This window comes from Branchiostoma belcheri, unplaced genomic scaffold (genome assembly GCF_001625305.1).
Source record: "Branchiostoma belcheri isolate BF01 breed outbred unplaced genomic scaffold, Haploidv18h27 scaffold18, whole genome shotgun sequence".
Taxonomy (NCBI): Eukaryota; Metazoa; Chordata; class Leptocardii; order Amphioxiformes; family Branchiostomatidae; genus Branchiostoma; species Branchiostoma belcheri.
This window is the reverse complement of record NW_017803268.1, coordinates 3,073,348-3,092,065: the sequence shown is the minus strand read 5'-3', so window position 1 is coordinate 3,092,065 and position 18,718 is coordinate 3,073,348. Positions and strand designations below refer to the sequence as shown.

General features: G+C 40.3%; 1 protein-coding gene across 1 annotated transcript in view; it reads left to right on the top strand.

Moving 5' to 3' along the window:
• The window catches only part of LOC109467450 (synaptotagmin-12-like), a 49,807-nt gene that overhangs the window by 21,954 nt on the left and 9,135 nt on the right, over window positions 1–18,718 (top strand). Inside the window, exon 7 of the mRNA XM_019765439.1 lies at window positions 553–639. Within this exon, the coding sequence (XP_019620998.1) occupies window positions 553–639 (87 nt within the window). The remainder of the gene's footprint in view (window positions 1–552; window positions 640–18,718) is intronic.

The window sequence follows — 18,718 nt, the reverse complement described above, 5'->3', positions numbered from 1 at the left end:
GCAAATTCACAATACCAGGTTTGTATTCCTGTGGTTTAGTAGCATTTTTATTTTTGGCCAGAATTTTGTTTTTATTTGCCCACGCGCACTAGTTTGGGGGTCTTCAGAGGATGTCATCCAGAAAATTTAATCAGTATGGCCTTACTATAAAAACCTGGCAAATAACTTCACAGTTGCTCCAATTGGGATTTTGGGCACTACCTTTTGCGATCAGAGTTTTAACCATCCCCGAGCTAAGGCTATATAGGACTTTTGGCATGCCCTAGCTGTGGAATGGTTGAATTAACAAATTAAAACACCTCAGTCTACTCTTTTACCTTTGATAGTCATAATTTTGTTCAAAATCTGACAATTTTAAGACAAGGCATCAACTGTCAGAATTATTTGCAAACACTTCTCTTTTAATACCACACAAATTAAACATTGCAACGGCTAGTTGTTCGGGAGCAAAATGGCAGATAAACATTATGATCATAGTAATGTTATAGGAAGTAACTGACATCATCAAAGCAAAAATTCAAATATCTCCACCTGTTCATTGATTGGCTGCAGATTGGGGAGGCGGAGCTGAAGCTGTGTGATGTTGATGTCCGCCTGCAGCCCTTCTCCACCTGGTGCAGCCTGCAGGACATCAACCAGGTGGGTTGCACTTTTGTGATAAATCGACAGGTGGCACTCATGCACAGTACAAATGTGCTTGAAGGCACTGCTATTTTTGTTCTACTCATCATGGAGTTAAAAAACCTCCTTGTACTCATCCAGTGTTTGTCCTTTCATTTAGATACGACATATTATCATCTCCATGATCTATATTATCAAGATGTTATTTATGCAATACTTCATTATGTAATTGTAAATTTTTGTCATAATCATTCTAGTTGTTAGTGTTTTTGTTACAGTTATTATTGTACAGTTGTTTTTTGTTGGTATTGATTATTATTTCTTGTTTTGCCCTCTCTGTTATTTCATCTTATTTTGGTCATGCCTGCCTTTTACAGATGTATTGTGCTCAAATAAATATCATGAGTTTGCCACTGACTTCCCATTGCCCTGATTCTATTATTGAGGCTATGACAGATTTTGCTATAGCAGTAAATTTCTAGCGTTACAGAATGCATGTTTCACACTTCTGACAGCAAGTGTAAATGGAAGTTGCAAAATCGAAATGGCCACCACATCCAGTTTTGAATATACCAGGTAGCACAAGTTGTGAGAGCTCTAAGATAGGGTCCCTAGCAATCTTAGATGTATATCATTTCTTCAACATGTATAATATTATTATATGTGTATAGAATTAATATTTTTCACAAGTGGCATCGAGGATCTGCTGGTTTCACGCAGTGTACCAAGTGAATTTCATTTTTAACTGTTTCTTTTTCCATATTGTACAACCAGATACATAGCACCTGGTAACCATGTGTATAATATATTTTAAGCCATCTACCCTTTGTTTTGTTACCTGTTTGAAGGATTTTTCACATTTCTATCGATTTTACATTAATTCTTTGTCCCCGACGACTATGTAATGTTCATGTTACTGTATGTATGAGTCAAAAATATTTGCATCACATTTGGTCCATACGATTCACTGAGTGTCCCCAGTGGTAAAAGCCAGACTGACTGTCTGCTGCTATACATCAGTGTTATTACAAACATGACCCTTGTACACACACACGGTCTTGAGTTACGATGTATGTGATATTCCTCTCAGATACCATTATAACATGGCTACTCCTTAGGGTACATATATGTATCTCTGTTGTCCCAAGGGTTCCACTCTTCAACTATAGCTATGCTTTTGACTGTAAGAAAACTTTTTCCATGGGACATCTATTTGTTCTTACATCAGGGCTCGAAATGCTGGGTGCATGTGCACCTTAGTGCACCTGAATTTGGAGCCGTGCCCCCAATTTCTTTCCGTGGGTGCACCAGTGCACCTAAATATTTTCGTAGGTTTATGTAACTATGTAAAGATGTTAAATGTATAGTAGTATACAGCACATTCTTAATATCCTAGGATAAAAAAAAATAATACAATCATTGTTACAGCACTTTTCTTGAAATGAAACATAATTATACGCCCAAAAGCAGTAGTTACTCAAGCAACTGGATATGATTTTGGAAAAGTCATGACGTTTCCAAAACCATATCCAGTTGCTTGAGTAACTGCTTTTGGGTGTATCATATTACCTGGATGTCTAACCTTCATCAACGAAACATAATTATTATAACTTTTTACTTATTTTATCTTATATGGTGCACCTAGAATATTTTAGTGCACCCAATTTTTTAGGTTGGGTGATCCAGCGACCTATTCCAAAAAATGAATTTTGAGCCCTGCCATGGGACATCTACAGTACTTGTTCTTACATAAAATCCATTTGTTGCGTCTCTCGGCTACCATTACTATTGATCCTTTCCCAGAGGATCTTCTGCACCATCCAATCCTTTCAACGCTAAAAGTATACGACACTTTAAAGACAGGCTCCATTAGCCTGTACAGTTTGAAAGGTTTGCAGGCACAGTGCTTTCAAGAGGTTCTGAGATGATATTTCTATTTACCTGAATATTAATTTTAAAGTAACAGATTGCATATTCTGTCTCACCGTTATCCCCGAACATCATTGTATCAGCATTCTATACCCATTTATAAATCCTTTACATATGATATGTATCGCTTTTGACAGGTGCAGAGGCCACCTTGGTTTTGGTTATATCATTTTTACCTTCGCCAAGAAGGTTATGTTTTCAGAGGCGTTCGTGTATGTGTGTGTGTGTGTGTGTGTGTGTGTGTCTAGTAAACACGATAACTTTAGAAGGCCTTGGTGGATTGTCTTGATACTTGGTAGGTGGGTAGGTCTTGATGAGACCTCAAAATGATTAGATTTTGGACCTCCTAGCGGCTTGTTATGGTACTGCAGCTGCACTTCCGGTTTTGATATCTCATGATCTAGACATGCTAGGGTGACGAAATTTGGATGGTAGGTAGCTCTTGTGCTGGGGAAGAAGTGACGTGAGTTTGGGCCCCCTAGCGGCTTGCTCTGGAACTACAGGACTATATGTTTGAAAATATTCAACTCAATGTAACTCAAGAACCGGTTGACGGATCGTCGTGATTTTTGGTATGTAGGTAGCTTATGTGATGCTTGATATAATTATTTGACAATTACGCAAATATGGATGTAATTTGCATAATTTATGGGGATATTCTATAAATCAGCTTCATTCCATGGTTGGACTATTGAAGCTTGTGACATTGGTAATTGAGAATAAGAGAAACACAGACAGATATTAATTATGTAAATGAGGACTTAATTTGCATAATTAATGAGAAAATTTTATAATTATGTTATAACTGATATATATATATATAAGATAACTGCCTGGAATTTCATACTTGTGGTATTTGAAAGTTAAGTGAAGGTGAACATCACTAAACATAATGTATTCAAATCAGGACCTTATTTGCATAATTTATGAGGAAATGCTAGAATGGCATTGTTTGTTAATATAAGACTGTCTTTTGGTTGAGAATATGATAAAATGATATAATTCATGATTCTATTTGTTAAATCAGGGGGGAATAATCTATAATTTGTCAGTCATAAAGATTAACATCATTTGGCGAAGGTATGAGATCGGGGAACTCTAGTTTATGGATGAATTTTCACCCGTTTCAAAGAAAACGTTTTCGACCATACTGTAAATCGTAAAAAAGAGCAGCTGAAAAAGTAGCAAATATATATGTCATAAATTTCAACAAAGATATTGGAAAGCGATACTGAAGTCTTAGAATGCCAAAACCAATTCCAAAAAAAAAGAAGAGGAAGGGGAGGAAATGATTTTTATTCATTTATTTTCATTCATTTCATATTTTTCATAATGATTCATTCTATTATTCATTATACCATACTCTGGTGTGTTTAGTCATTTGTTCAACCTTCATGACCAGGTAGATTTCATAATGAATTCATGAAGGCAACTTTTTTTGCTATTTTTTTTTTGCCAAACTTTTTTTTATTCGCACGCTCGCATCTGTTTTGGGGTTCCCAGAGGATGTCATCCACATAATGACATCAACATGGCCTAAGTAAAACATAGCCTGTGATTTTCCCCATGTCTCATGCTGAGTGGAATGGAAGCGCGGTCTCCCGCGGCAAAATGTCAGAGGTCTCTGACAGCTCGCCAGCGCCGTCAAATTACTTCCCACGCAAAGTTACCTTTAATCATTTCCGGAACGCCGACGGCAAATTGTACATGAAGGCACGAATTACATGCCACGTATGTCTTACTTAGTCTTCAGGAAGCTTTCTGTGGCTTGGTTCAGAACTTATTCACATTCTTCGTGCAGAAAATATGAATGTCATTGCTTGTGTCAGAATATAAATATCGTTACTGATGTTTCAAAATATTCAAGTTTTTCATGCAGAAAATGTAGACTTTTTGTCAGAATATCATTGAGATAGTGATACTACTAGGTTCTCTTTTCTCTGCAGTAAACTGCTGTTGCAACTTCAATGAAATACAATAAATTACATATTGGTTACTTTAGTAGCAATATTGAAACTGTTCATCTAAGATTATTCAAATGTGACGACATCAATGTCGATAAAAATGTCTAATCTCAAGGGAGATATAACACCATTATGATAACAGATATGAATATATGAATACGTGATAAAATTGTGTTACAATTGTAAATGTTAAACATCATTTTCTCTGCGGCTTTTCCTTTATTAACAGAACTAACATATCTCTCCTAGACAAGATGATAATTTTTCCAATCTTGTTGCCCCCGTAGGGAGCAAAGAAACCCCTATATTGTGATGCATATCGTTTTTTTTATTTACTTCATGTTCACTGCAAAACAAGGCTCATGGGGGCCACTCAAATGTTTTGAGTTACTGTACAGACAGTGAGGCCATGTTTACCTTAGACTTTAACTACTATGTTGGTAGTTTTGCACAGTTACAGCCTTATTCGTCACAATATCAGATAAAACTGACACAGAGCACTGAAAGGACTTTGCCTATGGCCGATCCTGCTTGAGGTTCACACTGTCCAGGCAGCTGAATTCAGGAGAAGCTAGACATGCACAGTTGCAAAGAGAAGTGGACCCGGAAAAATGAACTCTGCAACAGACTTGAGTCAGCTTACAGATGTGCTCTATGTGGCAGAGACTGTCATTCACAGGACTGTTCGTCCTTCCACCATATTGAATTTTCAGCTATGTTCTTGGAAGTACTGATCGACCATGGGTTCGGACTGCGTTTGATATGACCTTCGAATTCTGTCATGTCGAATTCCTTGCTGTATACGCTGTATTCTTAAAAGCATTAAAATTCTGTATTGGTCTGACATTGGAGCAGATCTTACAGGCAGACAGAGCCCTGAATTAGCTTGCCAGGTCGCCGTGTTAGCTGAGTCGAGTCCTGGGAGAACTGTTAGCACACCCCCGTTAAACTACACCTCCGGCCCTGCCGCTACACCTCCGGCCGGCCGCTACACCTCCGGCCCTGCCGCTACACCTCCGGCCCTGCCGCTACACCTCCGGCCCTGCCGCTACACCTCCGGCCCTGCCGCTACACCTCCGGCCCTGCCGCTACACCTCCGGCCCTGCCGCTACACCTCCGGCCCGGCCGCTACACCTCCGGCCCGGCCGCTACACCTCCGGCCCTACCGCTACATCTCCGGCCCTGCCGCTACATCTCCGGCCCAGCCGGCCCAACCTCCAAACGTATTGTATGACAAAAGAAGGTGTTGGCTGCTCTGGCAAACATATTTTCACACCTTCTAATGAAGTATGGCGGTCCATAGCCCGGTAGTTATTTCAAACACTCGTGCACTGTGTCGTGTAGAGGCAGCTGTGGCAGAGTGCAGTGCACCAACCTGCTATGTCCTTGGTGCTGAAACGCCGGTTGCGGCCGATTCGAGTGTTATCTGGAAAAATCGCGGCACTTAGGTGGACCAAGAGGAGTTGAAACTTGAATGGATATCATACCGTTTTCTTGAATTTTAGGTCCCTGGTATCTCAACATACCAATCACGTACAAACTCGTGGAATTTAAAAAAAAAATAAAAGTTTCATCAAGTCAAAGTTTATTGCACAACAATTATAGCAGGTACAACGTATGGCAGATAGTAAGATTACTAGCTGGTATAGGTCTAGCAAAATTCTACATATATGTTCAATGGGTAGTATGTTTGGCAGAATGTTGAATAGGGCTACTGACTAAGAATTAATACAGTACGTACAGTCCAAAGCTACGTGCTTGTAGGTTATTACAAAATCTAACCAAGGGCCCACAAGGACATCCTCTCTTTCCCGCCCGGGATTTTTGCTCCACTATCCTTTGTCCGCAGCTCAGGTCTCAATTTCCTGTATTATCCAGTAGGACGTACTTGACATTTTATCCACCCAAACTCCCATCACGTGCAATTTCTTCGGCCTGCCTACGCACACGCCTACGCCTGGGCGACGGCTTGCAATGTTGTTGAAGCGTAGCTAAGGCCATATTATCACATAAAGCCACTCTACACACAATGATGTTTGGTTTCCGATCTGTGTAGGCGGGTGTATCTGGAATAGAACGGCATTACGCTTGACTGAAAGAGTTGCCGTTCCCATAACGTAACTTTTAGGTGGCTGCTTGCAATGTTGTTGAAGCGTTCCCAAGGCGATATCATCACATAAAGCCACTCTACACACGATGGTGTTTGGTTTCCGATGAGTGTAGGCGAGTGTTTGCGTTTCTGCCATAGAACGGCATTACGCTTGACTGAAAGAGTTGCCGGCTGTTCCCACTACATAGCTTTTAGGAGACTGCTCGCAACACTGTTGAAGTGTTTCTGATCGAGGCCACATCTTCACATAAATCCACTCTACACACAATGATGTTTGGTTTCCGATCTGTGTAGGCGAGTGTTTATAGAATAGAGCGACATTACGCTTGACTGGAAGAGTTGCCGTTCCCATAACGTAACTTTTAGGCGACTGCTTGCAATGCTGTTGAAGTGTTTCTATGGACATATCATCACATAAAGCCACTCTACACACAATGATGTTTGGTTTCCGATCTGTGTAGGCGAGTGTATCTGGAATAGAACGGCATTACGCTCGACTGGAAGAGTTGCCGTTCCCATAACGTAACTTTTAGTTGGCTGCTTGCAATGTTGTTGAAGCGTTCCCAAGGCGATATCGTCACATAAAGCCACTCTACACACGATGATGTTTGGTTTCCGATGAGTGTAGGCGACTGTTTATAGAATAGAGTGGCATTAAGCTTGGCTGGAAGCATTGCCGACCGTTCCCGCTACGTAACCTTTCGTAGATTGCTTGCAATGTTGTTGAAGCGTTTCTAAGGCCGTATCGTCACATAAAGCCACTCTACACACAATGATGTTTGGTTTCCAATCAGTGTAGGCGACTGTTTATAGAATAGAGCGGCATTACGCTTGACTGAAAGAGTTGCCGTTCCCACTACAGTACGTAACTTTTAGTTGGCTGCTTGCAATGTTGTTGAAGCGTTCCCATGGCGATATTGTCACATAAAGCCACTCTACACACAATGATGTTTGGTTTCCGATCAGTGTAGGCGAGTGTTTGCGTTTCTGCCATAGAACGGCATTACGCTTGACTGAAAGAGTTGCCGGCCGTTCCCACTACGTAACTTTTCGTAGATTGCTTGCAATGTTGTTGAAGCGTTCCCAAGGCGATATCGTCACATAAAGCCACTCTACACACAATGATGTTTGGTTTCCGATGAGTGTAGGCGAGTGTTTGCGTTTCTGCCTTAGAACGGCATTACGCTTGACTGGAAGAGTTGCCGTTCCCACTACGTAACTTTTAGGAGACGGCTTGCAATACTGTTGAAGAGTGTCTAGGCCATATCTTCACATAAAGCCACTCTACACACGATGATGTTTGGTTTCCGATGAGTGTAGGCGAGTGTGTGCGTTTCTTCCATAGAACGGCATTACGCTTGACTGAAAGGGTTGCTGTTCCCACTACGTAGCTTTTAGGATACCACTTGCAATGTTGTTGAAGCGTTCCCAAGGCGATATCGTCACATAAAGCCACTCTACACACAATGATGTTTGGTTTCCGATCAGTGTAGGCGAATGTTTGCGTTTCTGCCATAGAACGGCATTACGCTTGACTGAAAGAGTTGCCGGCCGTTCCCACTACGTAACTTTTAGGATACCGCTTGCAATGTTGTTGAAGCGTTTCTATGGCCATATCTTCACATGAGGCCAATCTACACACAATGATGTTTTGTTTCCGATCTGTGTAGGCGAATGTTTATAGAATAGAGCGGCATTACGCTTGACTGAAAGATTCACCGTTCCCACTACGTAAATTTTAGGTGACCGCTTGCAACACTGTTGAAGCGTTTCTAAGGACATATCTTCACATAAAGCCACCCTACACATAATGATGTTTGGATTCCGATCTGTGTAGGCGAATGTTTATAGATAGAGCGGAACTACGCTTGACTGGGAGAGTTGCCGGCCGTAACTTTTAGGGGACTGCTTGCAACACTGTTCACGGCGGTCGGTTGCTAGGCTAAAAGTCGCATTACTAGGGAGGTATCGGGTTACAGAACGTGTTCGAACGTGGCCGCGCGGGAGTCCCGGGCCGGCCCGGGGGTAACGGGTAAAATTTGAAAATAAACAAAAGTAATTGGAGAGTAAATACTCGTCAAAATAAAATGTAATAAGTGATTTTGTTTACCTCAAATGTTATTCTTGCACTGGCTTTGCTCCACTTTGTGTACATTTGCTTCCAAATGAGATTAATTGCGGATTTCAAAAAGGGTTCACGAGAACCAAACAACTGATTTTAAGAGGCCCCGAAAATTAAAAATAAGGTTAGATTTTTGGATTTTTAGAAATATTACAGTAAATTTAAACTTTCTGTCTTAGGATTTTTTTATTTTTTAACTAAAACTCGACTTACAGTCAAAAGAAGAGCTAAAAACGCAGTGTTTTAACTTTAAATACCGATAATTCATAATCGCGGCCATATTTAAAAAATCCCTAAGACAGAAATCTGCGGAAATTGTTCCTCTTCCAAACAAGCCCTCAATGAGGTAATTTGAGCGATTTTTGGGAATGGTTAAAATACCATGTTTGCACGCATGCTATGACACGTGGATATGGGGACCTGGATTTTATAACAGCGTCAACAAGAATTCTGACCTTCAAGGTCACCCAGGATGACGGCAGTAGCTTCGTTACATGTTACATATCCACAATAAAATCACGGCATAGATGTAATATTTTGAAAACAGTTCATATTTGTGGAAAGGTGGATTTTTCCTGTTCCGTGGTTCCCAAGTAAAAAAGGGCTTGAAGTAGCCGGTTGTAGCGGCTTTACTGTAAATGACCGCGGGTAACCCCGGATCGAACGCCCGCTCTATTCGAATGACGTCATATCGAACAAGATTCGCGGGTTCGGGGGATTCGATCTCCATAGTAGCGGAGTGGGACTTTTGGGCCCAAATCTGACCATCGTGGTTAAAGAATGTCTATGCCATATCTTCCCATAAAGCCACTCTACACACAATGTTTTTTTTTTCGATCAGTGTAGGCGACTATTTATAGAATAGAACGGCATTACGCTTGACTGGAAGAGTTGCCGTTCCCATAAGGTAACTTTTAGGTGACTGCTTGCAATGTTGTTGAAGCGTTTCTATGGCCACATCTTCTCATAAAGCCACTCTACACACAATGATGTTTGTTTTCCGATCTGTGTAGGCGAGTGTTTGCGTTTCTGCAATGGACCGGCATTACGCTTGACTGGAAGAGTTGCCGGCCGTAACTTTTAGGAGACCGTTTGCGACACTGTTAAAGAGTGTCTATGCCATATCTTCACATAAAGCCACATTAAGCACGATGTATGTTTGGTTTCCGATCTGTGTAGGCGAGTGTTTATGGACAGGAAAGGGGGCGGCATTACGCTTGACTGGAGGCATTGCCGTTGCCCATATACGTAACTATAACTTTAGCAGGATTTTCGATTCTATCGGATATCTCATTCTTAAATCATGTCAACAATAGTGTCCCGCGTCACTGAAATTTCATCTTTCTTACTCCCCCGCACTGTCGCAAGATTCGATAAGACATAATCTGATAGCAAGTCGGCGTCTGTTCAAATTTCATTCCGTATGGGGGGGAAAATCCCGTTAACCGCCCCGTATTTGGACATCGTTTTGACGTGCACTTGTTCTTAGTCCCCCGCGCCTACACACTTTCTAGATTTTATCCTAGTGATACCGTTTAAAAGGTTAGCGGAAGGACAAATGGCTTTTTCTCAATTCCTCCATTTTGTTTCCTAGTAAAATTTCAACTAAGCGTTTTAAAGGCTTTGAGAACGAAAACGTCCATTGAAAATGTCTTTTTACTTTTGTGTTTGTATTCCAATCATCCATGTAGCTTTTAGAGTTTAAAATGGTTTGAAAGTCCTGTTCTGATCTATCTAGTATTAGCAAGTAAATTACAATCATACGAGGTTTTTTTTCAATCAGATTATTTCAGTTTTTGTTGCACCAATGTTACATAATGCCGCCCAAAAACAGTTACTCAAGCAACTGTATATGATTTTTCCAAAACTTAGCAACTGGATATGATTTTTCCAAAATCATATCTCAAGCGACTGTTGCTTGAGTAACTTTTTTGGCGTATCTTATTACCTGAATGTCTAACCTTCACCGACATTACATAATGCCCCATTATGACCTCCTTAAAATGCCATACGCATAAAAAAAGAAGCGGTGAAATCCTTGCACATATTCCGCTACCTTAAGACTGTCTCCTGGGTTTAATTTGAACAAGTCCGCCTCCGGACTTGGCGGTTGAATGATTTCAGATGTAATTTCATTTTTCATACATAGTATTACTCAAGGGAGTATTGTACTGCATTTTCCATATTAAACGTCCATTTTCTTAGTTACACAAGTCATGTATTAAGTATTGGTTATACATTTTTATCCTCTAGGATTTTAAACAATTGTATCTTAAAACGTATATTGAAGTCTCTGTGTTGAGCTGTGTATATATTTCATTTCTCATACATAGTATTACTCAAGGGAGTATTGTATTGCATTTTCCATATCCAACGTCCATTTCCGTAGTTACATATACAAGTCATGTAGAAAGTATTGGTTATACATTTTTGGTCTCTAGGATTTTAAACAATTGTATCTTAAAACGTATATTGAAGTCTCTGTGATGATCTGTGTATATATTTCATTTCTCATACATAGTATTACTAGTACTCAAGGGAGTATTGTATTGCATTTTCCATATCCAACGTCCATTTCCGTAGTTACATATACAAGTCATGTAGAAAGTATTGGTTATACATTTTTGTTCTCCAGAATTTTAAACAATTGTATATTGAAGGGCAATAGCTCAATTGGTACAGTGCTCGCTTTGTAACCGGGAGGTCGTGAGTTCAAACCACGGCCGGGTCATACCAAAGACTTTAAAAATTGTACACACTTCTTTCTCTGCTCAGCACTCAGCAAATATGTGAAAGAGTGTGGGAAGGTCAAACACACAGCACTACCAGCGGACTAGCTCCCATTTGTAGTGCCTTGCTACTGTGTCGCCCAAGGGCTACGGAAATGGAGATGGGCACCACCCTACGCACTGCTTAAGAGCACTGGAGACCTTCTTCTTCTTCTATATTGAAGTCTCTGTGATGGGATATTTATATCCTTACAAAACTACAAGAAATAAAAAGAGAGTGCGTCGGTAACCGAAGCTATGTACTCATTTTCACATTAGTCGAGTGGGGAAGTTAATTTTCCAAGCGCACAACACCAGACACTACTACGGATTCGAACCCCAAACCTTTACATTCTGGTTTGATCCCCAAATCACGAGGCAATGCAATCCAGCACTGTAGGCGGATTGATTCAATACAACTTTGGGTTCTTACGCTACAGGAAATACCATTAGCAGTTCCGTTGGCATACGCGGGATGTCTTTTGATAACCCGGTCTTACGTTATAAAGCTGCAGGTAGGCACATCAAACTTACCCGCTCTAACATATTGGAAGGGGCGTGAGGCAGTAAATGTTATTTCAACAAAATATGTTAGTATCGTATGTAAATAATTGTAAATAATTGTGGCCTTTTTTATGTTTACCGAAGGAAAACAAATTGTTTTTGCTACGTTTCCTCTTCTTCCGTTCCAAACACTGACCTCTGACCTGGCCAATGACCTGATTTGTTGACGTCCCTCACCATGGTAACTGGTGTTGGGTTACATAATGTTGCAATTTTATAGTAGGAGGGATTTATACTCCTGTCTGATCATATATATGAATGTCTTTGAGTAAGAATTAACAGAGCAGGCCATATGAGAAGGTAAACATCATGCATTTGCTTTGCAAATGTTACCTTTCTAGTTTTATTTTTTGTGCCATCTACAAGTCGATAATTCCAATAGGTCGTCGAAAAACGCCCAATTTTAAACTTCGAAAAATTACTTTTAAAAGTGCACTTTGTCCGATTTAGACACCAAAAGAGCATTGCAATCTGAAGAATTCGATCTGATTGTCCGTAGCAATTTCCGCAACTTTTATACTGTATCTAACACTTTTGTGTGACATGCCTACTAAGCTATAAACTAACACTATAATGTAGACCTACTCCCAAGCGGTAACGCGTAAAAGATTACACGGCTTCTAACTGAGATCTATCCGGTGCGGACGAGCAATCAAAAGCACGCCAAAGCGATTCAATCATGAAGACACGAATCGTATAAATCCAACCTTTATAGTGCAGCGTTGCAGACATAACTTGTTTCTCGTTTAATTGAGAAACGAATTATGCTTTCCAGTGCTGTAGCGAGAGCGATCATGCCATGTCTTATACTGATACAGATTACGATTTAAGCTTGATGTATTCTGTATAACTCACTTTTTATGTATCGTATAACAGTAGGGTTACTAGAAAAGTTCCATAAAACAACGATGATATTCGCTCTGTGTACTTTGTAACACTTTATTTGACAGTCCTATTGCTTTGATGCAAGTATTTTCGACCACGCAACCCCAATAGAACATCTTTCTACATTTGCAAGGCATATTAGGCGAATGGAATTGTTACAGTCTTGGCGTTTTGACAAAATGTAAATGCAGTACATAAACCTGCCAACATGTACCGACTCCGTAATGTTACGTCAAAAGGTTTATGAAAATCTAGAAAACATTCAACTGACTAATACTACTGTCACTGACGAAAGGTAGTGGATGCTACCTGAAACGTCTGACCGTTTGCAAAATCACATCCAGTAGCTTGAGTAACTGTTTTTGGCGTCTAAACTTCACCGACGTATTCGACTGGGCTATACATGTACATGTAGGTACAGTTAAACGTTCTATTACCTGGCTGTCTGGTGCGAATCGCCTGATGCTGAATGCCGTGCTAGAGACCGTGCGGGATGCCATCTGGTGTACCATACCCGGTGGTGTGGCGCCAACGGTTGGTAACTATGTACTCTGGACACAACTGTGTCACTGATATGTACATTGACGTGGTGTTGAATACTCTGTACATAATCATTGGCTTTGCCTACGCAACGTCTCGCTCTTTTGTATATATCGTTGGCGTACGTGACAACCGTGGCGTAACGTTATCTAGGGGCATGGTCACGACTGTAATGTTCAAACATATATGGAAATTTAAAGGGACATTATATAACAGTTTTGCACGAAAAATTGTGATATTGTTATTAAGAAAGTTTTCGTGTGATTGTAATTTTCTTCCACAATTTTAACATAGTTGTGCATTTATCTCACATTTTTGGCATTTATAGTTGGCGGTAAAACAGCCCATACGTAGCGCAGCAGTTTCTGGTGCCACCACAAAATACTAGAATGTAAACAAGCTGTGTTTCCAGCTTTTAAAAACTCCGTTATATTTTGGCACTTTAACTTACTGAAAGGCAATTATTGCAATGAAGTACAGTTCATTCAACCTATTTTTTAAAGAAATAACCAGAAAATTTGCCACACACATTCACGGAAGAAAAGACGATATTTGCGGCTTTAAACCTTTTTTCTTGGCGAAAATGACAAAGTGGACCAATCTGGCAAAGGAAGTGGTACTTCTGATAGAAGCAAATCCTTTCAAATTGTCCCAAGTACGTAAAATTGCAATCTTTGTACTACAGAAACGGTTAGAGGAGATCAAATATACATTTGCCCACCAGGCATGTAATGCTTCTCACATGTTTCTGACGTCACATTGTTCTTATGTTCGACTGTTTGACAAGCCTTGTGTGTTCCACTGACGTAAGTCATCAAAAACTAATCGATGTGTTCAGGGAGGCAAAATGCGTTTGGAATTCATTCGGGTATAGGAGGAAAGCTTTTAAGTCGTAAAACAATAAAAAAAGGAAGACTCCACACCCACGTATACGTCAAGCTCACTGTCCATTAGGCGGCTTCCGGGCATGTTAGGCTGCCGCTTAAGTTTTAAAGGCATCCGATGAAATTTCCGGGCGGCAAAAGAAATATTCTGGAAGAAATTTGAAGTTGAAATTTACTGCCATTTCTTAGCACATTTTTTTCATCATTTCGTACTTGAAGTGTGTGTAGTAACAGAAAAAACAAGCCCGGGTCCCTTTGTTTTTTGGTACCACCAATAAATAGTTGGAACTGGCCTGCCATACAAAACAAGCAACCGTTCTACGTTAGCTCTGGGTTGCCACTCAAGTTTTATAAACGCATCCAATGCAATTTCATGGCGGCAAAACAAGAAATATTCACTGCCTTTTTCAGCACATTCTCGTAATCATTTCAGTACAATTATCAAGACTAACGTAATTCATACTTGAAGCGTTTAAAATAGCCCAAAAACAAGCTACGCGAGAAGTCTTTTTATTATTGGGTACTAGTACCACCCATAAATATCTACATGTAGAGCCTACCTACCATACAAAACAAGAAACCATTTTCCGTCAGCGACATTGTATTTTTGCGTCACAATTATTAAATATCTGAAAATTACAAACATTCGACACAGAACAGCCATCACAAAACTCCGGATAAGTTCACACAAACTCCACATAGAAAAAGGCAGACACAACCGCATTCCTCTAGAGCAAAGGATCTGCCAATTTTGCGATTTAGATAAGATAGAGGATGAGTATCATTTTGTAGTCGATTGTACGTTATATAGTAATGAGAGAGTTTCCCTATATTCTTATATACTAGATAAGTTCCCCAGCTTTGGACATTTAAATGAAGTAGAAAAATTCAGATTTCTTATGAAACTTGACAAATCATGTATTATTGGTTCTATATGCTCGTACATCTATAACTGCGTCAAGAAGCGAGAAGAAGTCGAACATGTAAATAGTAGATCACATTAGTATGTATAGTTTAAGTATCATTGCTGTATCCTTTTCCTTGTCTATTCATGACCTGTACTTAGCTTGTTAGAGCACAAATGTACAATAAAGGTCTTTCATTCATTCATTCATTATCGGTATGCTATGGGATATGCTTTATTTAACTTACTACATTAAAAGAATGGCATGAAAAAATTGACTTTGTAAATCCAGGTTTACTGCCCTAAAATCGCTTTGGGTGTGTTTAACACAGGCCATTGATGAATGATACTGTAACAGTACTTGCCCTAAACTATCAGTTTCAGTGATTAAAAAAAAACTCAAAGCGTCCCAGATGCCAGACGTAATGATTTCATCCGTCAATCAGATGTAACCTTATGTTCGACCCCTGGTGCAAATTGTCGTCAAGAGACGCTATTAAAAGTTTAAGCGGTTTTCCGTGAACGACTTGTCAAAATCACATGATGTTTGAAACCACTAGAGACTTCTTACGTGACTCCGGACATCCGCATAACTCCACATATATCCCTCCGCAAAGAATGGTTTTGTAATGAAATCTATGTCAAACAGTGCCTATGACGTATATTATTGTAACTCATTCTGATTAGCGGTTATAATACTGCAATTGGAAACACATCAACCCGACCTGTTTAAACCATCCCCAACACATTTGCGTCACAGGAAATGTAATCGCCGTCTCTGTTGGCTTCTGTAGACGTCATCGTGTGAATAGGGTGTTCGCGAACCTTGTGCTAGCTTCAGTTCACCACTGGTTGTGAATAGAAAAGCTAGTAGTACCTCGGAGGCAAAAAAAGCCGGCTCAGTTCTGTTGCTTCTTACAACGTATGGACGGTTTGCACTTGGATGAACTCATCGGCGGTGTGGCTGAAAAGATCAGGGATATTCTTCTCTGTACAACTGTGGTACGGTTTACTTTATTCGTGAATATTCTTGAGTTATTTTTTAAGCCACAGCAAGTAATTTTATGGATGACATCAGCGCGCCATTAATTTTAGTCTGATTTTAACAAAAAAACAACAAATCTTGTTGCATTCTGACAGTGGTCAATATGCCGAAAATGGGCAAAGATGTCTGTTGCCATGCTGGAAGGTGGATGGCAGATAACTATGAAGAGAGTAGACAAGAAGAGGCTCTGATTTAATGTTTTGTTTCTTACTTTGGTGCAGTGATATGTGATGTTGGCTGTGTATATGTGATGTTCCCACTGAATCAAAACCATTTGTACAATGATTGAGTCAAAATTTTAAAATGTAGGATCCTTGTTTTTTTCGGCCCGCCCTGTTTTTTTCGCCCGCTCGCATTAGATTTGGAGTCTGCGAGGGATGTCATCCATAAAATTTACTTGCTGTGGCCTTATTAAGATTTACCACAGTTGTGGAAGGATTGACACAACCGGTGATTATCACCTTTTCAATTCAAGATGTCAGCCCCGATTTACTTAATTTACATCATGAAGTGCATGTTCGTTATTTATAAGTTAAACGCTATCTTTATTTCAGAAAATTTACCACAGTTGTAAAAAGGTTGACATAACAGGTGACTATCACCTCTTAAAGATGTCAAACCTGAGACCAGACTGTAAGGTTTGAACCACTCACACCGGGAAGGTCCCCTGCTCTTTTCTATAATTGTGGTGGGATCTTTAACGTGCTCAATGTGTGGCTTTCCTTAAACATGGTACCTCTAGCTTAACATCCTATCCTATACCTTCTTCTATTGCCCGCATGCTAGTTGACATGTTGTACAAATGTACAAGGGTAGTAACCACAATGTCCGAGCATTTACTACAATCCATTAAGCATTAGTGTTTCAGCAACAGTTATTCACTTCACGTAGTAAACGTCAAAGACACTGACTGGAAAGAAAAAAGATAGTGTGCATATTTCCTATTCATTTTAACCTTGCACATATGACTATTACATATACTGTTGAAATGAATCATAATTAGAGTAATCATTATGTAATAAGGCGTACATATGATATTTACGTGATTTTTACGTGACTAGACTGCTGGAGTTTTTTTAAAAGTGCACTCGCCAATAGCTTCTTTATCGTAAAGTACTATGAAGATATTGGATCCATCTATCTAAATTTTAGCTGTAGGTCATATTTGTACCTCCTAAATTATTCACTATATATGAATCCAGTTGTTAAAGATCAAACAGATTGTGTAGGTAATTGCTTGGAGACGTTGTAGGTCTTTATTTACCGACATCAGAAATTCATGAGGGGGTAGAATATGAAATTAAGTAGTTAGGAGGGCGGAGGCGGTGTTTCGCTTCCTGTGCGGCTAATCTTTGTGCTTATTACACCAAAGTATTCACTATTTTACCGTAGGGAAATAACTTCAGCTCTGTATTAAGATAAATATGAGAGAAACGCAGGCCAATAATCTAGTGCTGTATTCGATCCACCTTGTTGTATTCGTCGTAAGCTTATCCCTTGGCAAACTATCCTTTCGCACGAGATCGTTAGTTTGTAGTATGCGTCATTCAAATATGGAGGCACATATATATGTCTGTAGGGCTTTGGGCTCTGTGTTTTTTGCTATAACGTGACTTGCATGAGTCCAGTGTAACTCGGCAGGGTTCCACGGCGATGTGCTGAGAAACTGCGGCAGCCATCGCGTGGGTCGTGGTCTGGACTTCCGGGAGGGAATTCACTTTTATTCCGCGTCTTACCGCGACGTGCGCGCCGAATATCAATCCTCGCCTTCTCGTGGGAGCTCTGGGTTTATCTGACGGGGTTAGCATCAAGCTGTGAGCCGGCGTTCTCGAACACGGGAGCACGGGAGTGTGGCTAGCTGGCAAATCTTCCAGAGATGACTTCTTGATCCATCTTTTTACACGCCCCAATGTGATGAAATGCCGTCCCCTCCTGTGGGTATTTGTGGATATTTAGCGACATCAGAGCGAGCTGAGTGTTGCAGTGCATCTTCGTGACGGGCCGGTGGATCAGCAACAGTTGTGCCGTCTCCTCCGTCCGGTTGCCGGCGTTTCATCACCATTTCTCGCCCGTCCGCCCACGGGATTTTTAACCGCGTAAAACCCTTATGAAATATTCCCCGATGGACGCCGAGAATTCCGGAGGATGGATGGCGTAGGACTGGGGATAACCTTCGCAGGAGTTGCTGAGAAAATCGTGGACATCCTCCTCTGCGCTTCTGTGGTATCTATTCCAAAGCTGCTTTTTGCATTTTGACATGTGTAGGCTGATATATATACACACAGTGCTGTGATAGATCACTATGATTATGCGTTATGCGTTTTATGAATGCGAAAGGAAGGAGTATTGTAAGGGGTACTTCCTGAATGGCGTCTGTGGGTT